The 21,806-nt window shown below is 35.4% G+C and overlaps 3 protein-coding genes across 3 annotated transcripts; 1 reads left to right on the forward strand and 2 right to left on the reverse strand.

The window, feature by feature from the left end:
• The first annotated feature begins 1,260 nt into the window (after positions 1-1,260).
• On the forward strand, positions 1,261-7,995 carry LOC144448212 (stromelysin-3-like). Its single transcript, XM_078138366.1, has 8 exons — positions 1,261-1,288; positions 2,539-2,628; positions 3,314-3,566; positions 3,849-4,070; positions 4,734-4,988; positions 5,540-5,698; positions 6,738-6,905; positions 7,625-7,995. Exons 2-8 carry the CDS (start codon positions 2,551-2,553, stop codon positions 7,993-7,995), a joined length of 1,506 nt encoding a protein of 501 aa, XP_077994492.1. The 5' UTR covers positions 1,261-1,288; positions 2,539-2,550.
• Positions 7,996-9,686: 1,691 nt separating this feature from the next.
• On the reverse strand, positions 9,687-10,997 carry LOC144448213 (uncharacterized). Its single transcript, XM_078138367.1, has 2 exons — positions 10,673-10,997; positions 9,687-10,163 (listed from the first exon to the last, which is right to left on the reverse strand). The coding sequence occupies exons 1-2, from the start codon at positions 10,832-10,834 to the stop codon at positions 9,687-9,689; spliced, it is 639 nt and encodes a 212-aa protein (XP_077994493.1). The 5' UTR covers positions 10,835-10,997.
• A 2,846-nt stretch (positions 10,998-13,843) lies between these two features.
• On the reverse strand, positions 13,844-15,590 carry LOC144448503 (NEDD8-conjugating enzyme Ubc12-like). Its single transcript, XM_078138765.1, has 2 exons — positions 15,331-15,590; positions 13,844-14,984 (listed from the first exon to the last, which is right to left on the reverse strand). Exons 1-2 carry the CDS (start codon positions 15,496-15,498, stop codon positions 14,358-14,360), a joined length of 795 nt encoding a protein of 264 aa, XP_077994891.1. The 5' UTR covers positions 15,499-15,590; the 3' UTR covers positions 13,844-14,357.
• Positions 15,591-21,806: the final 6,216 nt, after the last annotated feature.

Raw genomic sequence — 21,806 nt, forward strand, 5'->3', positions numbered from 1 at the left:
GCAAACAGAAGTTATTTTCACTAGTGATTCTTTTATTCTGTTTTATTATACGACGGGGTACCCGTGGGGTTCTGTTATATTATTTTATCTAAATTAATATTGTTGACTTTAAAGTACTTGGGTCGATTTGAAGTCGTCAGTTGGACTTGTTTAATTGAACAATTAAGAGCAGATAGTACCGTAGGCAGCCACATTTCACAGTAGTTCACAGCCATTGAACATTCATTTCATCGAAAAAAGATCTCTCTTTTTCAGAACTTTATTGATGATGATGATGATGATGATGATGATATTGTTTTTTAGATCATAACGCTTTCCCACTTTGTGTTCAATGTACTTTACAATGATGATGATGATGATGATGATGTTGTTGTTGTTGTTGTTGTTGTTGTTGTTGTTGTTGTTGTTGTTGTCGTCGTCGTCGACGTCGCCATCGTCCATGTCGTCGTCCTCCTCTTTAATCATCGGAAGTTTTAGTGAAATGCTTCAGTGAATTCAGTGAGCCTATTGGTACCAAATAGTGACAAAATCTGCCACTTTTATGGCCTTGTAGTGTTGTCTGCCTCTATATAGTTGTTTACCTATTAACACCTATCAAACTATATATGAGACTTCCTGAAACTAAGTAAAAGCCTTTTATGGTTTGATAATTGAAGGTATGATGAGTTAGCTTTTTAGTTGTATTATGATATCGTATCTAAATTTAGTAAGGGATATTGACCAGTCTTCCTGCGTTGGTGGTTTTTCCCTATAAATGTGATTGTTCTTCGATAACGTTAACGGATGTAGTTGAAAATCAACACCGTATTGGATGAAACCCAAACCTGGTTATATTGTACATTCAGTCCAAATAACAGGACATAAACAACAATATCTTTGTTTAACCCCTCGTTTCTAACTTTTATACAGCAAAGTAAATACACCTTGGTTAGTTTCGTAAGCTTTTTCATTGGAAAAAGTTTATGGTTTGGTTTTCCTCTCATTGGTACGGTACAATACACCACCTTATCAACAGAAGTCTGACTTTCTAAGTTTGAGATTGTTTATTTACCCACTTACGCCACTAACTCAGAAAGGTGTAATACTCATTGAGTATGGGACCGGTGGGCACAGCTAAAACTATAAACTAATTTCCTATGGCCAACGTTTTCTTTGTAAAGAATCCTGTAGTAGGTAAAACAACTTATAAGTATCCGGTATGTAGGCTATATATACCATCTACCAACTCACCGTGATCAGATTTCTGTTTTTGCCATTAAAGGTTCAGCAAGACAGCTTTGGCTTGCAGGTAAATATCTTTTACTGTATTACTTTGAATTTTTTTAGTGATTTGTGTTCAAACTCGTTAGTTTTCAATCGTCAAAGTAGCTTTCTTAAAAATCCACTTATTTTCTCTGAGTTTGAATTATAACTCTTTATTTGTCCCTCTGTCTGTCTCTCCCTCTCTATGTTTACCTTAACCTCCGTCTATTTCTCTGTGCCTCTCTGTTTGTGTCTTTCCCTCTCTCTTTCCCCCTCTTGTCGCTTGCGCTTTCTTTGTCTCTAAATCTCAATCTCTCTTTATCTCTCCTTGCCTGTATCAGTCTCTATTTATTTCTCTCATCCTAAAATTTATTGCTCTCCCATTCTGATCAGTCTGTCTCTCTCCACATTCGAAATTTTCATTTTGTTTGAAGGATCTTTTATGTCTGTCTAGTCTGCAGTCTGTCTGTCTGTCTGTCTGTCTGTCTATGTCTGTCTACCTACGTCTTTTCTCACCATCTTCGCTGTTTCATATTTAAACCTAGCATTTTAAACGAGTTATTTCTGTTTGTTTGCGATTGTAATTTCCATCCCTCATATTCCGCTATATCAATCTGTTTCTTTCTGTTTGTCATTATAGTGTCATGTTATCTTCTTAATTACGTCTCCTACACTCCACCTTTTCTTATTTCATCTGTCTCCACTGTCTCTGTCTCTGTTTCTCTGTCTCTGTCTCTTTCTCTCTCTGTCTCCCTCTGTCACTGTCTCTGTTTCTCTGTCTCTGTCTCTGTCTTTCTCTGTCTTTCTCTTTCTCTTTCTTTGTCTCTGTCTCTGGCTATGTCTCTGTTTCTGTCTCTCTGTCTGTCTCTCTGTCTGTTTCTGTCTCTCACTCACTCTGTCTGTCTGTCTGTCTGTCTGTCTGTCTGTCTGTCTCTCTCTCTCTCTCTCTCTCTCTCTCTCTCTCTCTCTCTCTCTCTCTCTCTCTCTCTCTCTCTCTCTCTCTCTCTCTCTCTCTCTCTCTCTCTCTCTCTCTCTCTCTCTCTCTCGGTTTAACTTAGCATTCCATAAAAAGCCACACTTTTACAGACAGTGCATATTATTGTTATTTAGCAAAGAGTGTGACCGGAAATTCATTCGAATTGTTTTTGTCAGGTTTTCAAAATGTAACGCTAAACTCCAATGCAAGGACATTCTATTTGAAATATGTCATTGGACAAAATCCAAAAAAAAGAAATGAAAGCCAGTGACTGTATGTTCTGTTTGAAAACTAATGATCCTATTCATTTGACCCCCTAGAAACAACAAAAGATGGCAAACATCACATTGTCAACAAGTGTTCTTATTGGTTGTCTTTGTCACATGGTACTGGCAACAGTGGACCCCATGGTAAGTTTCATTTATTTTCATCATATTGTTTTCGTCGAAGTCGTTTTCAGTGCCAAGCACATTCACAGCCAAATAACTACGAACAATATTTTGTTGTTTTTCTATCAACGTTTAAGTGAATTTAAGCATCATTTTGGACACGTGATAGAAATTATTCTCTGATATGATATGAATCAAGAAATAGATATAATATCTAATATATTTACAAATATTCCCATAAAATTTAGACGCCATGGTATATATAATGGGTAACTTTATCGTTTAGTAAAACAATCCATTCAATTTTCATGTTCCATGTATGGCTCAGAAAGCCATCTTGGTGAACGTGTTGGTATTACGGGCCTATAGTCCTGCCAGTCTTTAAAATACTCATACCACGCTATCGGCTAGCACGCTTGTATAGCCTATCATGTCAGACACCACTCTCGTACAGCCCCAGCAGACGGCACTCTCATGTGTGTGTGTGTGTGTGTGTGTGTGTGTGTGTGTGTGTGTGTGTGTGTGCGTGCGTGCGTGCGTGCGTGCGTGTGTGTGTGTGTGTGTGTGTGTGTGTGTGTGTGTGTAGATAGGGTTGTACAACAGGGTTTATCTGTACAGTTTACACGATATATTGATGGTTTTAAAAATACTTATTTTGTAACAATGACTTGAATGTCACTTCTTCACTACTATCTTTGCATTGCAGGTTTATCTGTCAAGGTTCGGTTACATGGAAAAGCGACAACCTTCGAAAAGTGATATCATAGAGAGTGTGATGAACTTCCAGCGAATGGCAAATCTAGAAATGACCGGCCATCTAGACACAGAGACCATTCAAATGATGCAGGCACCTCGATGTGGTGTGGACGATATGGTTGGATCGGCAATCATGGGTACAGACCATAGCAACAGTCGGACCAGTGCCTTTATGCCTAGAAGTAAAAGATATGCTTTAGGAGGTAAGGTTTAGATTTCTATCATCTCGCATCTATGATCTAGTTCCTTTCAAGTTGTTATTATTGCAGATATTGAGCGACGTCACCAGACAGTAGAATGTCACGCATCGAATCCCAGATCAATGATGTATTAATGCAAGGGGGTGCAATGCAAGGTACCATAACGTAATGTAATGTAATAAAATATATATCTCTCTATCTATGTATCTCTTCCTCTGTCTTTCCTTGTCTTATTAAAGGAGATGTTCGCCATCTCTTAGTAATATATTTGATTATTTCTTACAGGGAGCAAATGGGACAAGACAAAGCTAACATTTCGTCTTTTGAACTCAAGCCCAGACTTGACCGTTGACGAGGTGAGGCGTGCCCTCTATCGGGCATTTCGTCATTGGAGTGACGTTACACCTTTGACATTTACCGAGATATCGTCTGGAGAAGCTGATATTATGATTAAATTTGGAACATATGAACATGGTGATGGACCTTATGCTGCATTTGATGGACAAGGTAAACAATTATTGACAAAACTTTTGATTTGTTTGTTCTTGTTTAAAGATTCGGCAAATGCTTCACCTCAGACTGACAGTATTAGAAAGGAAGAAATAATTGAATGTAGTAGTTTGAGTAAATGAGTATACAAAACAAATACATACAAATCGATCAATAGTTTTGGAACTGAACAATATACAAGAATTGTTTATTTCACTTGAGAGCTAGTAAACATTTGTAGACAACATCAACAACGTATTCATACATCACAGTGAGGGCGTCATTTGTTGATGATTGATGGATGGATGGATGGATGGATGGATGGATGGTTGGTGGGTTGGTTAGTTGGTTGGTTGGTTGGTTGGTTGGTTGGATGGTTGATTGATTGATTGATTGATTGATTGATTGATTGATTGATTGATTGATTGATTGATTGATTGATTGATTGATTGATTGATTGATTGATTGATTGATTGATTGATTGATTGATTGATTGATTGATTGATTGATTGATTGATTGATTGATTGATTGATTGATTGATTGATTCATCGATATTTCAATAAACCATCTCTGCAATGAAAGTTGTAAATAATTGCATCACATACATGACTCGTTCCTTTAACTTCAACATATCAACTTATACCATGAAGTAATGAGTAATTTCCATATTCTTTCCTCAGGTGGTATTTTAGCGCATGCATACTTTCCAAAGGATGGTGATTTGCATTTTGATGATGATGAGTATTTCACCGTTGGTAAATCTCATAACCGTTTAAGCATCGACCTGGACTTCACAGCGACTCACGAAATAGGTCATAGTCTGGGGTTAGGTCATTCCGACGTTAGGGGCGCTATCATGCAGCCCTTCTATCCGGGATACCAGTCTGGTTTAAAATTACATAGAGATGACGTCGCAGGAATTCAACGATTATATGGTAAGAAACTTTTTAAACTTTTGTTCTTATCATCAATTGAAAATTTACAATTCGGATCTCAAATAAAATACTATTTTATCAGCAAGTCTTATGATTTATTTTAGTGCTGATGACACCAAGGCTGAGATGTAGATAAATCAAATAAGATTCCCGTTTCCATGCCACCAGTCAGAAAGTGTGCGATTTAGAAGTATTTGGGAGTCACATATTTTGTTTATAGAAACATGACCAATAAACCATACCATGCATGTTAATCCTACTACCACGGAAACCAAGCTACAACGAAAACCAATTGCAAGCTACCACGGAAACCAAGCTATAAATAAATCTAAAATCCATTTCATTTGTCATCAAGATTTTCAGTTCTTTGGAGTTACTTTCTTGCCATATTTTGAACAAATGATGAACATGAATCATGTAATACAGTTCAATAATCCATATAATTTGTCTATCAATATTTTGTATACATAACTAGCCCTATTCTAAAGAAACCCACTGTTGTTATTGCGCCTACTTACCATTCATTTCGCTTTTAACATTATGTTTTCAAGGACGGAAAGAAGATGAGAGACCAATGGCAACGAGTAGCCCTGACGACCAACATACACCACCACCAAAGCCAGACAAAGGAAATGGTGATGGTGATGGTGATGAAGATGATGGTGATGTTCCTGATACATGTGCTACTGACTTTGATGCTGTTTTTAATGGTGAGATTTACTGATAATAATATGTAAAGTATTTTATATATATAAGTGATGAAAATATTGTAAACGATTTCTAGGAGGAAATACTGTAATTCTTTAGATATGTAGCACTAACTAAACTTCTTTTAGGAGAGGTTATTTATGTATTTTACTTTTGATTTGAGAAAAAATGTGTTTGTTCTTTTCTGTCTGTCTGTCTGTCTGTCTGTCTGTCTGTCTGTCTGTCTGTCTGTCTGTCTGTCTGTCTGTCTGTCTGTCTGTCTGTCTGTCTGTCTGTGTCTGTCTGTCTGTCTGTTTGCATGTCTGTCTGTCTGTCTGTCTGTCAGTTTGTCTGTCTGTCTGTCTGTCTGGCTGTCTCTGTCTGGCTGTCTCTTTGTCTGTCTGTTTGTTTGTTTGTCTGTCTGTCTGTCTGTCTGTCTGTCTGTCTGTCTGTCTGTCTGTCTGTCTGTCTGTCTGTCTGTCTGTCTGTCTGTCTGTCTGTCTGTCTGCTTGTTTGTTTGTTTCTTTGTTAGTCTGTTTAGTGGAGGGGTAAAACAATACATTGTCATTGATTATTTGCGGCTGAGTAATCCCGATACTATATTTCACAAATATTCAACTTTTGTTTTGTTTTCCGTCAGAATCCCTAGGACTTGTAAAGAAAATTTTGAATTATCAGATCCTTTAGTAGTTCGTATACTGGGCTCGTGTATTTTTTAATTATCTAGTACATTTATTTCCCCTTTCTAATTTAGAGTACGTGCTGCATAAAAAAATATGAGATGTGGCCACGTGAATAACGTTTTAAATAGATAAAAGAATTGCCAGATCCAGCTTTCTCTGTCTTTCCCTTCTTCCTGTGTTTGTCTTCTTTTGAAAATGGATTATATATATGCGCGTGTGTGTGTGTGTGTGTGCGTGCGTGCGTGCGTGCGTGTGTGTGTGTGTGTGTGTGTGTGTGTGTGTGTGTGTGTGTGTGTGTGTGTGTGTGTGTGTTTTGAACTCGGTCAAAATATTAAAATAAGAGAGATAGTTATGCATTAATGTAATCGTTTAATTTCAGATGCTGACGGAAACACGTACGCTATAAAGACAAAACACATTTGGAAAATAACTAGCGATGGTGTAGCGGAGGGTTATCCTAAAAAACTTCACGATGAATTTCGTGGTCTCCCTGGGAACATCAATACAGGTTTCACAGCACCCAATGGAAGGACTTACTTTTTTAAAGGTTGGTATTTGAATGTTGTACGATCATATCGAGATTTTGATTGGTTAATGTCAGTATTAGAAAGTTGTACGGTCATATTGAGATTCTGATTGGTTAATGTCAGTATTAGAAAGTTGTACAACCATAGCGAGATTCTGATTGGGTAATGTCAGTATTTGAAAGTCGTACAACCATAGCGAGATTCTAATTGTTAACGGTAACAAATCACTGAGACAAATTTAAGTGGTTACCTTGCAGTGTTTTAAGTTGTGTAAAGAGAACATGGACAGAGTGGACGACTAGACAAGACTAGACTAGACTAGACTAGACTAGAGTACAATACAATACAATACAATACAATACAATACGATGCGATACAATACAATGCAATACAATACAATACAATACAATACAATACAATACAATACAATGCAATACAATGCAATACAATACAATACAATACAATACAATACAATACAATACAATACAATACAATACAATACAATAGCATAGCATAGAATAGAATAGAATAGAATAGAATAGAATAGAATAGAATTGAATTGAATTGAATTGAATTGAATAGAATAGAATAGCAAAGAGAAAAAATAGGTATTCTATATTGAAGTATCGAATAGAATAGAATAGAACACAATTTAAATAAAGGACCTATTGTTACATAACTTTGATTCACTTCTTTACGTACAAATTTAATCTAACTTTGATAATTTTACCTTATACAGGAACACGTTATTGGCGTTTTTACAAACACCAACTAGAACCAGGCTACCCCAAAGAAATTACAGGTATGGGAGCTCCCCGTAACCCAGATGCTGCCTTTGTATGGAGTGGTGATGGTAAAATTTACATATTCAAGGGAAGTCGCTACTACATTTGGAGTGATTACTATGAAAGGGTCATTCCGGGAGGTGTTCGTGAAATCCGTAAACATTGGAATGGCGTTCCTACCAGAGTGGACGCTGCTTTCCGATGGATGGATGGAATGACGTACTTCTTCAAGGGAGACAAGTATTACCTATACGACGATATGAGAATGAGAGTAGCCAATGGATATCCTAAATCTAAGGCAGCTGATTGGCTGGGATGCATGTAATCAATTTACATATGTTGATTACCTACGAACTTAGTACAAATCTAGGATCAGTTGATTGGCTAGAATGCATGTACTTAATTTACATATGTTAATTACATACGAATTTGGTATACATGTAGGGTTCGTTGATTGGCTGGGATACATGTTATTAATTTACATATGTTAATTATTTATTGGAATACTATGATTTTTACTGAAACTTAAAAACTGTGGTGTATTTTGTCTGGACCTAATTTTAACTGATTTAGGAAGGTATACCATGAATAAAATACAGTTTCAATGGAATTTTATTTTTTGCAGAAAAACCCTTAGAAAATAATGAAAATAAATTCCAAGTGAAAAATTTTGTATTTTACAGAAGCTAAGAAATTGATATACGATTACTCGTCTCTTAACTGCCGTTTAAAATATTAGAAATCAAACAAGTAAAAATTTAAAGTAATTGAGTAACTTCAAATATATTCTGTAATTTCACAATGTACCTTCACACTACCGAACAATCTGTTTGAATAATTTGGCGGAAAAAACAGTCTTGTATGCATGCAGCGACGGTGTAAATTAACTTTCCTCATAAAAAATATCCAAGAGATGCATTTGAATCTGGAAGGCTTACGATAGTACATTTACGCCACCGGAAGTGTGTTTTATTAAACTCAACGTTAATCGAAGAAATCGGAGAAATGTACGTAATCCGATTATCATGCACACTAGCAATCAAAATGTCAAGTCGGTTTGTTTCACTAAAACTCTACAAATATTTTATTTTAGCTTATTTGTTGAAGTAGCCCGTTATTTTTGACAGTTTTGTAATTCGTCAGAAATAATTATAAGTATCATAGAGCATGTTACAAACCTTTAGAATAATATTTTGTTTTGTCGTCAAATCAAAGACGCAGCAAAGTGGCGACACGGTGGCGTCCAAGTAAAGGATTCCAAGTCATAGACAAGTCTTCTTACTTCTCTATGGCCAAGCTAATTATAAGTTCAGTGTTATATTATTTTTATACCAGAAATATAAAGTTGTGCTAAATAAACAAATCTTAATGTTTCCTCTAAATATGCATGTATGTATGTATGTATGTATGTATGTATGTATGTATGTATGTATGTATGTATGTATGTATGTATGTATGTATGTATGTATGTATGTATGTATGTATGTATGTATGTATGTATGTATATGTGTGTGTGTGCGTGCGTGCGTGCGTGCGTGTGTGTGTGTGTGTGTGTGTATGTGTGTGTGTGTGTGTGTGCGCGCGCGCGCGTGCGCTATTTTGTATAATGCCGGTGCCAGGACAAGAATAGGTAAACGATAGAGGGCGTCGTTTTGCCGTTTCGTCGTTGCAATATTAGAGATACGGCATAATTGAAATTAATGACAAGTGAATCAAATAAAAGACACATTATTATAAAAATGTTTTAATGAAAAACAACATTAATTCATCGACACATGTACGTTTTCCAAACAACTTGATAAATAATTCGTACAAAAGATGAAAAGTTTCAATCTTTTATAGTATATATATCTGACAAGTAAAAATATAGTTGGATTACGACTGTTCAGAAATTGAAATATTCAAATTTAAAAAAACAGCAGACAGTGGGACTGGCATGATATATTGCTTCAAAGTGAGGTATGACATAAAACTGTAACAAAACTAATAACAGAATAATTTTCGTTATAATGAAAGTCACTGTCGTTTTCCTGCATGACATTTATTCTTTGGTTGATTTTCAATGTTTTCCATCATTGCAGTTGTTGTAACTTTCATCTCCACGTTCTCGTCTTCTCGGCTCTGTAAAGGTTCACGTACTTCGTCATGAACATCTTGACGTGGCAGCAGTGATAAATTTCGTGGAAACCAGATCCCCTCCACTAATCCTCCTTGTAACGATGTTGTGACATTCTCGACAAACTTCCCTTCATCCATTTTCGGTTCAAACATAGGGCTAATTGGATCTTCTAAGTTGGGTTGATAGAAGAGGAAAAGAATTGCTTGTATCACGTGTTCCAGGTTAAAGGTCACCTGCCAATCATCGAGAAGATTAATGCATATTTCTGCCTCGTTTTCGTCGAAGGCTAGAATGTTGTCGATGTTAGGGTGGTAAATAGGTGTCAAACAAACCACATCAGGGGCGTAGAAGGGATACCCTGATCGTAGATGTATCTGTAAAAGTAAAGGATATAATTTTACAGTTAGTTGACGTGCACAGTATCTGAAGTAGGTATTTCTGTAAGTGAGATGTTAAAATAGTCTATAACGTTTTAAATTTCTGTGTCATTTTTATTGACATTCCTGTCTAGTCACAGCCGGTAGTGGTGCTGTACACACTTCGGTACCATCTGCGATTAATTTCATTGTAAGTCTATACCGAATTATTACGTACTAATTTGGCGTACTTTGCCAAATGATTCGATCATGCCATTAATAGCTATAAAATGATAACTTTAATTGATTATCGGACATTTTTCAAATTGTGATCACCTACTTCAATAATTCGACTAATTAACCCATAATTTGACGATATTAATGTATCGTACCTGTATAAACAAATCGTCAGTGAATATCGATCCGATATATTCCATCTCTTCTGATCTATACTGGTACTCAAACATCAATTGCAAAGTAAAGTAAGCCAGTTGTAATGAAAAAGAAGTAGACAGTTGTTAGCTTACCTTAAAAATGAATTTACCACCACAATAAAGACCTCCATTAGGAACTATAGAAACGAAGATCGTATTTTCCTCCTCTTCAATATCAACAACCTCTGCCTGGTCATCGGACAATGCCCGGATGGACCGCATGAGGTGGTAAATGTCTTTGGATGCAGACCTCATTGTGATTGGAATTCGATGACCTTTTTCTTGCAGGTTTTCTTCTCACTTGTGATAATATGGCCAGGTTAGTTAAAGAATTCCTTTTGTGTAGGTTTATGACAATAGTAGTTATACTGAGATTGAGGATTAGCGATTAAAAACAAAAGACTATTGACATTAGTAAGTTCTGTCGACAGAGGGCACTATTCAGTTCTGGCCCAATCCGTACAAACGACCTGTTTGTTTTGCTTGGCAACACTCAGTGTTACGCTGTAACATAGCGTCAAGCCCAAGATTTCAGGCTTGTATCTTCCGTCTCACGGCATGACCAACAATAATCTCCGACGTCGTGTAGCAGTTACACACGGCTGAAGAAAACCCAAAGTTACATGTACATGTTACACACCGGCAACGAACTGTGATCACGGCGGCTGTCTACATGTTTTGATATACGGTGTGTCAACGGTATGGAACGCGGAATTCATACAAATACAATGGTCAGCGTTTTTAACTGTACGTACTACAACGCACGTGTTAATGTTCGCTATCAAATGAAATTGTCTGACTCAGGCAAAATTTCCGATATTTATATACCTTTTCAAAAAGCTGGTGTAATCATCAGTAACTGGGTCAAACCATTGTTTGTCGCGGGGAGATAAGCGTGAAACGAGCTGACGCAATAGCAATGAAATATACCGGGTTTAAAGGATTTCCCAGTTGTTACGCAAGACCAAGTTTATATTTTATCACGCCGTGGACTTATATTGCAAGTTAGCAGAAAAGTGGCCGTTGATGTACATACTGATTTAAAAAGGGGCTTGGAAGTTGGATATAGTTTGACATCATTTTCAGATATTCTTAGTACAGCTGTGTCAAGTGTTGCTAAAAAGGCAAAGTTCGCCAGAATTATTTATTTTCAGATTTTGCAAGTTTAGGTTGTTTTACTTTTAAAATTATTATAACAACACTTTTACTGTTGAACACAACGTGAGAGAAGTTTCAAAAGTGAATGAACGTAAACAAAACTCTTTCTCCATTAACAATCCTACTATGTTTAGAAATGACAGTATCCTTGTCTAGCGAGTAAAATCACAACTTCAACTTGCCGGGGTTTATCATAATTTAAATGCATAATGTCATGTACAGGCTTCTGGCGAACTCTCCCTGCCCTGTTTAGCTGTATTTTCAAAGTTGTTGCCAATAGAAACAATATAGTTGGCTGAGACGTGAGGTGACTGTATTTTGTGACTCTTTTAACTGCAGGAGCAGTTTGACTTGGGCTTGAACAAAATAGCACATCACTTGACAATGCTATTCGTAGAAAATATTACAATCCGTATTTAGATACATACGTTGGGTCACGAGGGCGCTATTTTTAGACTTTGTTTCGTTGTTGTGATACTATTCTGATCTGTTACCTTATATGGGAAACACAGCAATATGACACAACATCAAGTTACATATTAAAACCGTCGCAATTCGGGTACTCCGAGTTATTTGTAACAGTCGATCTATTGTTTTATTATCGAATTTTTGAATTATTCCGATAGGACAAGTTATTGGCCACTCAATGGTACTCTAGAGAATCAATTTGTGACTGTACGTGCGAAATAGTCATCAACAAATCTCTCTCTCTCTCTCTCTCTCTCTCTCTCTCTCTCTCTCTCTCTCTCTCTCTCTCTCTCTCTCTCTCTCTCTCTCTCTCTCTCTCTCTCTCTCTCTCTCTCTCTCTCTCTGTAACATGTGCATACATATTTTTTATTGTAATTCTTCAAGTTGTGACAAACATTCGTTAAACACGGGCTTATCCATTGCATGGTACATTTATTTATCTATACTGAGTAGATGTGTGATATTGTGAGAAATTGAACTCAGTCTCCATCCATGTATTTGTCATGGTATATATATCATGTGTATTTAGGAGAGACGAATTCTAATAAACATGTGGTCAAAGGGATTGATTAAGCGGAAATTGTCCGTGTAATGATTTCTTCATAATCCTTCTTTCAGTTTGAACTTCCGGGTACAACAGAACCACATGATATACACGTCATAGTTACCAGATGTTGTAAAAGTCAAATATACCGGTTGTTTAAATATTTTAACTGTTGTGAAAACACATTCAAGCGTATTTTATAATTTACTAAAATGGCGCTAGTGTTTATGCAAATTAAATCATTTCTGGTATTGTTTGTAGCCTAGGTTGATAATGGGTAAACACAGTATATTATGTACTTTCATCATATTAAGGTTTTGTACATCATTTAGACTTACTCAAACTCTCCAGGCTTTTTTCATTTTTATTTGAATGAAATATCTTTTTACATACATGTTCTTTTCTAAATCTGTAAACTACTGACCTGAGTGAATGATTACCAAATGGTGGTTAAAGGTCTATAGCTACTAATAACTCCAGGGGACAATTTAAAAGGTGAGGTTATTTTCCTTTATAAAACTAAATGAACATCAAAGTCAAAACATTTACTAACAAATAAATCTCTCAAATTACTGGTACCAGTCTAACCAAGTTCCTGAAATAACCCAACCTTTTGAACGTATGCAACATAGGATACATTCCAATCAATTGCAAAGCATTTAATTTGTACAATATGAGTAATCCACTTGTAATCTGATGATGAAATCAAATGAAGTTCTCCGATTTAGTAATGTACTCGTAGTACAGAACATGCAGACACCATTGTGTTAGTATGAAATGTTCATAACATGCATGCTAGATCAAACTGTACAGGGAAACAATGAACACTATATATTGATTATGATAACACATTTCTGTTTGGCAAAAAACAAACTTTATTCAAAGTTACATTTCATTCAAAATAATGACAAGTTTAATGTAAATATTTACAATGAATGGAGTCATTTCTTAGTAAAAGTCGATCCATGTCAAGCACCAATCTCGATAAAGAGTAGACATAATAATATACAATAAAACAACATTGCAAAACTGTAATGCTCTCTCTCTCTCTCTCTCTCTCGCTCTCGCTCTCTCTTTCTCTCTCTCTCTCTCTCTCTCTCTCTCTCTCTCTCTCTCTCCGTTTTGTGCATACATTGATACAAATTTTAAACTGACTCATTGTGGGCAATAGCTTTAGTATCAAAGGACGACAACGTATTTATCTCAACTTCCTACTACATGTACAATGAATTTGACTAGGAATAGTTTCAGTGATCAACACCTAAAACGTTATGAGCTGTCCTTCCTAGTTAGATCTTCACTTATTGTTCATGGTGGTATATAAGTTATAGTAATGTTATAAATTGACAGACTTTAAGACTGTGGTAAAATATTTCACTTCCATTTGCTTCTAGGCAAGAAAAACTAAAATGCTACGTAGGTGAAAGCAATCAAAGTTAAAGTATGCCAGGATCAAAGGTGAGATATGTTTCTCAGTGTTATATGCAAATATATGTGAATACAGATTCAACGATGATTTAACTTATATTTCCTGAAATGTCTGTGGCCCTGCTGAGTACTTGTTGGTGATTTTACTATTTAGTTAGATACATTGTGTTAGCTTATAACTTAATTCTTGGACTTGAACAGATGAGTGAAAATGGAGAACCGGCTCCTGAATCTGTGCCGTCTGAGATGACTGCAACAATTGTTGTTACCATGGTGATCACGTTTTTGTACTGCATCTGTAGTGATTTGGAGATTTTGTATGACATCAAGGTTACCATCTTGTTCTCCAGACGACTTTGTATCATTTGCTGCATTACGAGTCAGTGACATAATTCTTACGTCATCATCAGGTGACCTGACGACTTCTGGTTTTTGGGATTTACACTCGTCAGTCACCAGATTCTCACAGCAATTGATTTTGCCGCACTGTCCACGATTCTGCTCGAAGAGAAACCCGTCAACCACGCCACCTTTTAGTGATTTCTCGACATTTGCTTTGAATTTCTCCTCTGATATCGCTGCTGTAAACATTGCTGACAATGGGTCATCCAAGTTGGGGTAGTAAAACAAATATAGTAATGCCTGTACAATACATTCCAAGTCTAAATTAGAATCCCAGTCAGTTAGAATGTTCAAACAAACGTTGTCATACAGATTTTCATCATACGCATCAATATTTGGATGGTAAATCGCAGTTTCACATGAAACTACTGGTGCTACATGTGGATATCTGTCTTCAAGTTCAATCTGTTGGAAGAAAACAGTAACAATGTGGAAAACAAGGAAAAAGAAATAAATTAATGTACTTCGTCCAGAGAAACAAATGAATATGTAGATAAAATATAATTATCAAATTGAAATATTTATAACTATATCTACAAAATTATTTAGAAATAACAACATAATATAAGTAATGGCTATTTTTAAAATGGTGAGTTCAGTTCATTCATCATTTCTAGGAACTTCAATGTTTGGGTCTCCCCATAAACATGATGATGATAGTCGATCTATACGTTACGACTTTTCCATCCCGACTTCCTCTAACCTTTTAAAATCTACGCCTATTTCTAAAGTAAAAGTATGCAACAAATACCTTAAAAATAAATTCTCCGCCCTCGTAAAGTCCACCATTCGGACTGATCATTATGGTGATTTCGTCCATCGAGTCCGTAAAATCCGTCACTTTCGCCTGGCCATCGCTAAAACTTCCGATATGTTTCATAAGACGGTGGAACTGCCGCGTAAGGTTTTTACGATTCATTGCAAGACTGGTCTGTGATATGGTGTACTGTTAACTCGTACGTTTATCAAAGAATGTGTGGTGTTTCAAATTATCACGCAATATATATACCGCCTACGTACAAAGTGGCACGACTATACAGAACAAAGGCGGTCTCATTTTATGGTAATCGCTATAAATAGATTGCATGCATGACTCACATGTAATAATAGCGATTACGTCACGGGTCACCCTATCAGGTCATCTTTAGTCGAAATTTCCCATTATTCAAGATTGGCATGACTAAATATAACTTGATTCGATTCCTGGCAAATAAATGATAATATTACGTGTAAAATACTAAGTATACAATATTTGAAACTTTACAAGAAAATTAAAAACAAATTAAGTGACCTTTGACCCCGTCAGAGGTAACTGTTACAAACAATCATACAAGCTGTCTGTGTGTCGCAGTGCCTACGAGTATAAAATTGGCGTCAGATTCAGATTCAGATTCAGCTAGCGTCATATTGAGCGTCAGATTCAGCGTCAGATAGCGTCAGCTGGCGTCAGATCCGAAGACACCCGACGGACTCAATCAAACCTGAATTAATACCGTTGAGACGACAGGGGAAGATTCCACTCCACAAGCTTTTGATCGAAGTTGGGATGTCTCTGCTTTTACAATTTTTATTTGTGAAAAACACGTGAAATAGAGTTGAAATACTTATCACCGAGACATTGATAGCCCCAAGTTCGTCCACTGTATGTTCGTTGGTTGATACGTTTTGCCAATAATTTACACGGCGTCAGTAAATGTGTCAGTAAAAATTAAGTTTACGTACGTAATATGTTGCCATACTTATGTTTTATGTACATTTGAATGACTCTGAGATCTAGCTAGACATGTACCAGAGTTTGGTGTTACTGGTAAAACTTTAGGAGGCCTCCAGCTAGATCTAGACGCATTGGTAAGTGTTACATTGTATGCTGCGTTTGGAATACTGTACACATGTAATAACATGGACGTAAAGTCCAACTAAAGGAAGTAAAGTACAACTATACATATACACATACAACATTTGTACATACATACATACATACATACATACATGTCTGTCATCAGGTAAGGTTTAAAATCTGATTATAGCTTTGCTGCTTGTTCAAACTCAAACCAAATGTTGGCTTAGTTGCATGCCCCACCGACCCCCTCTTTACATAATAATTTATAGCATGTAGGGTATGTCTAGATTGTACACCTGAATTCGCCTGACTTGACACGAAGAGTTCTTCATAATTATTTATTCACCACCATATTAGGCCCTAGATTACCATTTTGTCAAGTTCTGAAGATATATAACTTTCTCGAATTGACAAAGGGCAAAAAATTGATCTCTGTTTATTAAACGCATGGTTTTTGGTCATTCCACAGGTGTGTGGGTTCAGTGGGGATAAATTAAATAATCCAACATGAACAAAAGTATGTTTTTGAACTTTATCCTGAGCGGACAGCTAATCACAATTCAGAAGAAAAGTAACTTTAGCAAACCATTCTTCTGTTTAATCTTTCCCTCATTCCAATAACAATCATTTAGAAAGGCCAGTAAATCAAAGCAGCAAAGTGTAAGAGATTAATTAACTTGTTGTAAAAGTTAATTTTGGGACATCAAGGCTGAATATCAATTCCTCCTCAGACTGTTTAATGGATGGAATAAAAATTTTGAGTAACCAGAAAGACATCAACAGATCTCAGTGATAAGGCATAGACAGACACACACACAAATAGATATACACACATGCAGGCACATACATATAATATACATGCATGCATGCATGCATGCATACACACACACACACACACACACACATACATACATACATACATACACATACACACACACATACATGCATATATGGTGCATGTATTCATACAGAGAGTCAATCAATCAAACAAGCAGCCAAAATTATACAGATGAAAATTAAATGTAATGTTCTTTGCTAGCTTTAACAGATTGTAACTTTCTCTTTCCTTTTGTGTTACAGTGATGTCAACTTCAACACTAGGCTGGTGTTAATAAAGTGGTGAAATTATGAAGTGAAATCAAGATTAAATAATATTGAATTTGATTTATTTCCATGTCTGAACATTGGACATAAAATGTACAATGCATCAAGCGCACTACAGTACATTGAAGATAGTACAGTACAGTACAGTACAGTACAGTATAGTATAGTATCGGTATAGAGTATAGTATAGTATAGTATCGGTATAGAGTATAGTATAGTATAGTATAGTATAGTCTAGTAAAGTACAGTACAGTACAGTATAGTATAGTTAGTATAGTATAGTATAGTATAGTATAGTATAGTATAGTATAGTATAGTATAGTACAGTACTTTACAATACAGTACAGTATAGTATAGTATAGTATAGTATAGTATAGTATAGTATAGTATAGTATAGTATAGTATAGTATAGTATAGTATAGTACAGTACTTTACAATACAGTACAGTATAGTATAGTATAGTATAGTATAGTATAGTACAGTATAGTATAGTACAGTACTTTACAATACAGTACAGTATAGTATAGTATAGTATAGTATAGTATAGTACAGTATTGTATTGTATTATATAGTATAGTATAGTATAGTATAGTACAGTACAGTATAGTATAGTTAATAGTATAGTACAGTATAGTATAGTATAGTATAGTATAGTACAGTATAGTATAGTATAGTACAGTATAGTATAGTATAGTACAGTTCTTTACAGTACAGTACAGTACAGTATAGTACAGTATAGTGTAGTACAATACAGTACAGTACAGTACAGTACAGTACAGTACAGTATAGTATAGTATACTAGTTAGTATAGTATAGTATAGTATAGTGTTGTACAGTACAGTATAGTATAGTTAGTACAGTATAGTATAGTTAGTATAGTATAGTATAGTACAGTATAGTATAGTATAGTATAGTATAGTATAGTATAGTATAGTATAGTATAGTATAGTACAGTACTTTACAATACAGTACAGTATAGTATAGTATAGTATAGTATAGTATAGTACAGTATAGTATAGTACAGTACTTTACAATACAGTACAGTATAGTATAGTATAGTATAGTATAGTATAGTACAGTATTGTATTGTATTATATAGTATAGTATAGTATAGTACAGTACAGTATAGTATAGTTAATAGTATAGTACAGTATAGTATAGTATAGTATAGTATAGTACAGTATAGTATAGTATAGTACAGTATAGTATAGTATAGTACAGTTCTTTACAGTACAGTACAGTACAGTATAGTACAGTATAGTGTAGTACAATACAGTACAGTACAGTACAGTACAGTACAGTATAGTATACTAGTTAGTATAGTATAGTATAGTATAGTGTTGTACAGTACAGTATAGTACAGTACAGTACTTTACATTTACAGTACAGTATAGTATAGTACAGTGCAGTACAGTAGAGTATTGCATAGTATAGTACAGTACAGTACAGTACAGTATAGTATAGTATACTAGTTAGTATAGTATAGTATAGTATAGTATACTAGTTAGTACAGTACAGTATAGTATAGTATAGTATAGTGCAGTGCAGTGCCCTCATGTGAGAGGGGCTGACTGATGTGTTAGTGTAGAGTCCCATCATGGCATACCTTCCAGCCTAGAATAAATAAAGTTGCATATTTATATTAATGTATGGTTAACTATGTGCCACAGTGTGGTGATGTTATTAAAGTTTATTTGGCCAGTCAGCAACTTTAGGTTGACCAGTCACACTTGTTTACTTGTTGTGATAATTAGAGACATTATTACTCGCATACAATTTAAGGTATATTGTAAATTAGCATGATATGTTACAACCGATGACTGACTGTACATAAACAACTTTTGTGAATTTGCATAACATATGAAGGACACCTGGTGGCAAGTACAATCATCCAATAATATGGAGTATAGTTGTTTACATGTAACACTAGTATAAATGGACAATATTTGAAAGTTATGGGTGCTGATCCACAGAATTTGATGTGTGATAAAAGTACATTTCTGTAGTACTGTATGCTGTTGGATTCTTATACAATGTATGAGGAAGTTCTGAACTCTGTTACTGCTTGGAAACTCAACACTTTGCTGGGACTGTGAATACTACATTGCTTTGAACATAACTTGGCATTCATGAACAATGACAATCTTATCCATGAGTTGTGCATGTATGTATGTATGTATGTATGTATGTATGTATGTATGTATGTATGTGTGTGTGTGTGTGTGTGTGTGTGTGTGTGTGTGTGTGTGTGTGTGTGTGTGTGTGTGTGTATTGCAGTGCCAACAGTGTGTCCCAAGTCTGTGCTTTGATACAACACAAATGAGACTTTACAATAAACATTACCAGTAGTTTTATTTTCCATAACCAGCCATCAGTAATTTTATAGGTTTAAGCATAGTTTTTTCATACAGGCAGATTTGCTGTACAAGTGTTGTATTTTGTTATTTAGAGATAAATGAGACAAAGTAAAACCTTTGACGTGTGTGTGAGTTCTTTCTTATTTCTCCAGTAGTTGTGTCCCTCCTCCATCTGGTACTTAGAAAAACTTGGCTTTCATGACAATATGGTAATATAGTACCATGCATACAGCACAGTAAATTATAGCACAGAACAGTGTAGTGTAGTATATTGTAAAGTACAGTGCATGTTCCAGAAAATATTAAACATGAGGTTTCTGAGCCTTGGCTTCCACATTTCTAATTAGTGATGTTGGGGAGAGCAATGATGTTATTCCGTTCAGTAATTGCATTGTGGGAATTTATTGGTATTTGAGATATAAACAAGTAGAGAAGAAATAAACACAAACATGCACAATGCAAAAAAAGTACTTTCATTCTCTCCATTGAGATGTTGAATGGGCATGTCAGACTGGTTTATTTGTAAGTCTGATAGGTACTCAGCTGGTAGAAATATATTCAATTATCAGCATAAAACAATACACAATCCTTTGTAAAGATTGTCTCTTCTAAAATAGATTCCATCTTGTAACTTCGACAAGGCAGAACTGTGTGTTGGTTCCTCTTTTTAGCTCCCGTGTGGGAGCTGATGTCATGGTGCTGTGTGTCTGCAGAATTCCACTGCAGAATTTCCACTGATGTCTCAAAAAGCACTGAAGCAAATGTTCTGCAACTTACTATGTGGCATTGTCTGGCAGTAACTTGGCGCTGATTAGGTTTTGGTGGGAGTGGATTCAAAAAGTAATACTAATTTGCATAATGATTTATGCATAATTATGATAAATGGGGCTATACATGGAGAAGAAATTAAATGAAACTTGCTACATCTACAGATCATACAAAGATATAAAAGAGTTGTCAAGTTAATTAAGGGCTAATTTGCATAATAAATGCATGTTTGTAACTCCGGTTATGCATCTAGAAGGGCTTTATTAAATTTGATGAAACTTGCCGCAGATATTGATCATACAGAGATATGATAGTTCTTAATGAAATTTAGTGCTGTCAATTTGGATACTTAACGAATGTTGTCAGTTAGGGCCTAAACCGAGATTACACCAAATTTGATTAAACTTGCTAAATATATTGACCAAGCAAATATTTGATGTTATTGAGTCAATCAATTGCTAATTTGAAGTTTATGAACTTTTGGAACATGGGATATATTTCTCTGAATGGTAGCATGTTTAGTTTATTGTTGGTTGATATGTGTTGTGTTATTGATCAGTACAGAACAAGGGGCAGCAAGACTACATCTTTCACCAATTCCTACCCCAGTTGATGACATTTTCCTCTAGGACATCCTGAATACCGTAACAATTATATACTTCCATCTTGGCTTCTAAGGCATAGATAATTCAGTAGAAGCATTCAAAACTTATTTCAAAGCAATGATGCTCACATCTTTGTTAAATAATTGACCCAGGGAGCACAATTTTAAGTGGAAAAACAATGTTTGATGAATGTTTGATTTTATAATAATGCACTGCCTCTACCCACACAGTGTTAAATTCAATGAATTAATTCTTTCGATGGTAAATGAAAAATTAAAGTTAATGTTGTGATTATTAAGCCTTATATGTACCAACTTCATGGGGATAGGTAAATAATGCAATAAAGCACATCAATTCATACAAACTGTATATACCTATAACTGTATTTGATACTTATTAGAAAATGTAACGAACATCACAATGATAATAGCATTCTCTGTATCTTGTAATTATACATCCTTTTACATCCAATTACGATCCATCATAGGGTGACAGACATTACTAACTAACTCAGATTAATATCATCTTGACTGCACTGATCTATCAGCCCAAT

The sequence above is a fragment of the Glandiceps talaboti genome, chromosome 17 (assembly GCF_964340395.1).
Source record: "Glandiceps talaboti chromosome 17, keGlaTala1.1, whole genome shotgun sequence".
Taxonomy (NCBI): Eukaryota; Metazoa; Hemichordata; class Enteropneusta; family Spengelidae; genus Glandiceps; species Glandiceps talaboti.

What these genes read in the sequence shown, in the direction of transcription:
- LOC144448212 (XM_078138366.1), top strand. Translation starts at nt 2,551, where the DNA reads ATGGCAAACATCACATTGTCAACAAGTGTTCTTATTGGTTGTCTTTGT. An exon ending in AGGAATTCAACGATTATATG is followed by an intron (nt 4,989 to 5,539) that starts GTAAGAAACTTT and finishes TATGTTTTCAAG; the next exon opens with GACGGAAAGAAGATGAGAGA. An exon ending in CTTTGATGCTGTTTTTAATG is followed by an intron (nt 5,699 to 6,737) that starts GTGAGATTTACT and finishes GTTTAATTTCAG; the next exon opens with ATGCTGACGGAAACACGTAC.
- LOC144448213 (XM_078138367.1), bottom strand. Translation starts at nt 10,834, where the DNA reads ATGAGGTCTGCATCCAAAGACATTTACCACCTCATGCGGTCCATCCGG. An exon ending in GTGGTAAATTCATTTTTAAG is followed by an intron (nt 10,164 to 10,672) that starts GTAAGCTAACAA and finishes TTACTTTTACAG; the next exon opens with ATACATCTACGATCAGGGTA.
- LOC144448503 (XM_078138765.1), bottom strand. Translation starts at nt 15,498, where the DNA reads ATGAATCGTAAAAACCTTACGCGGCAGTTCCACCGTCTTATGAAACAT. An exon ending in GCGGAGAATTTATTTTTAAG is followed by an intron (nt 14,985 to 15,330) that starts GTATTTGTTGCA and finishes TTCTTCCAACAG; the next exon opens with ATTGAACTTGAAGACAGATA.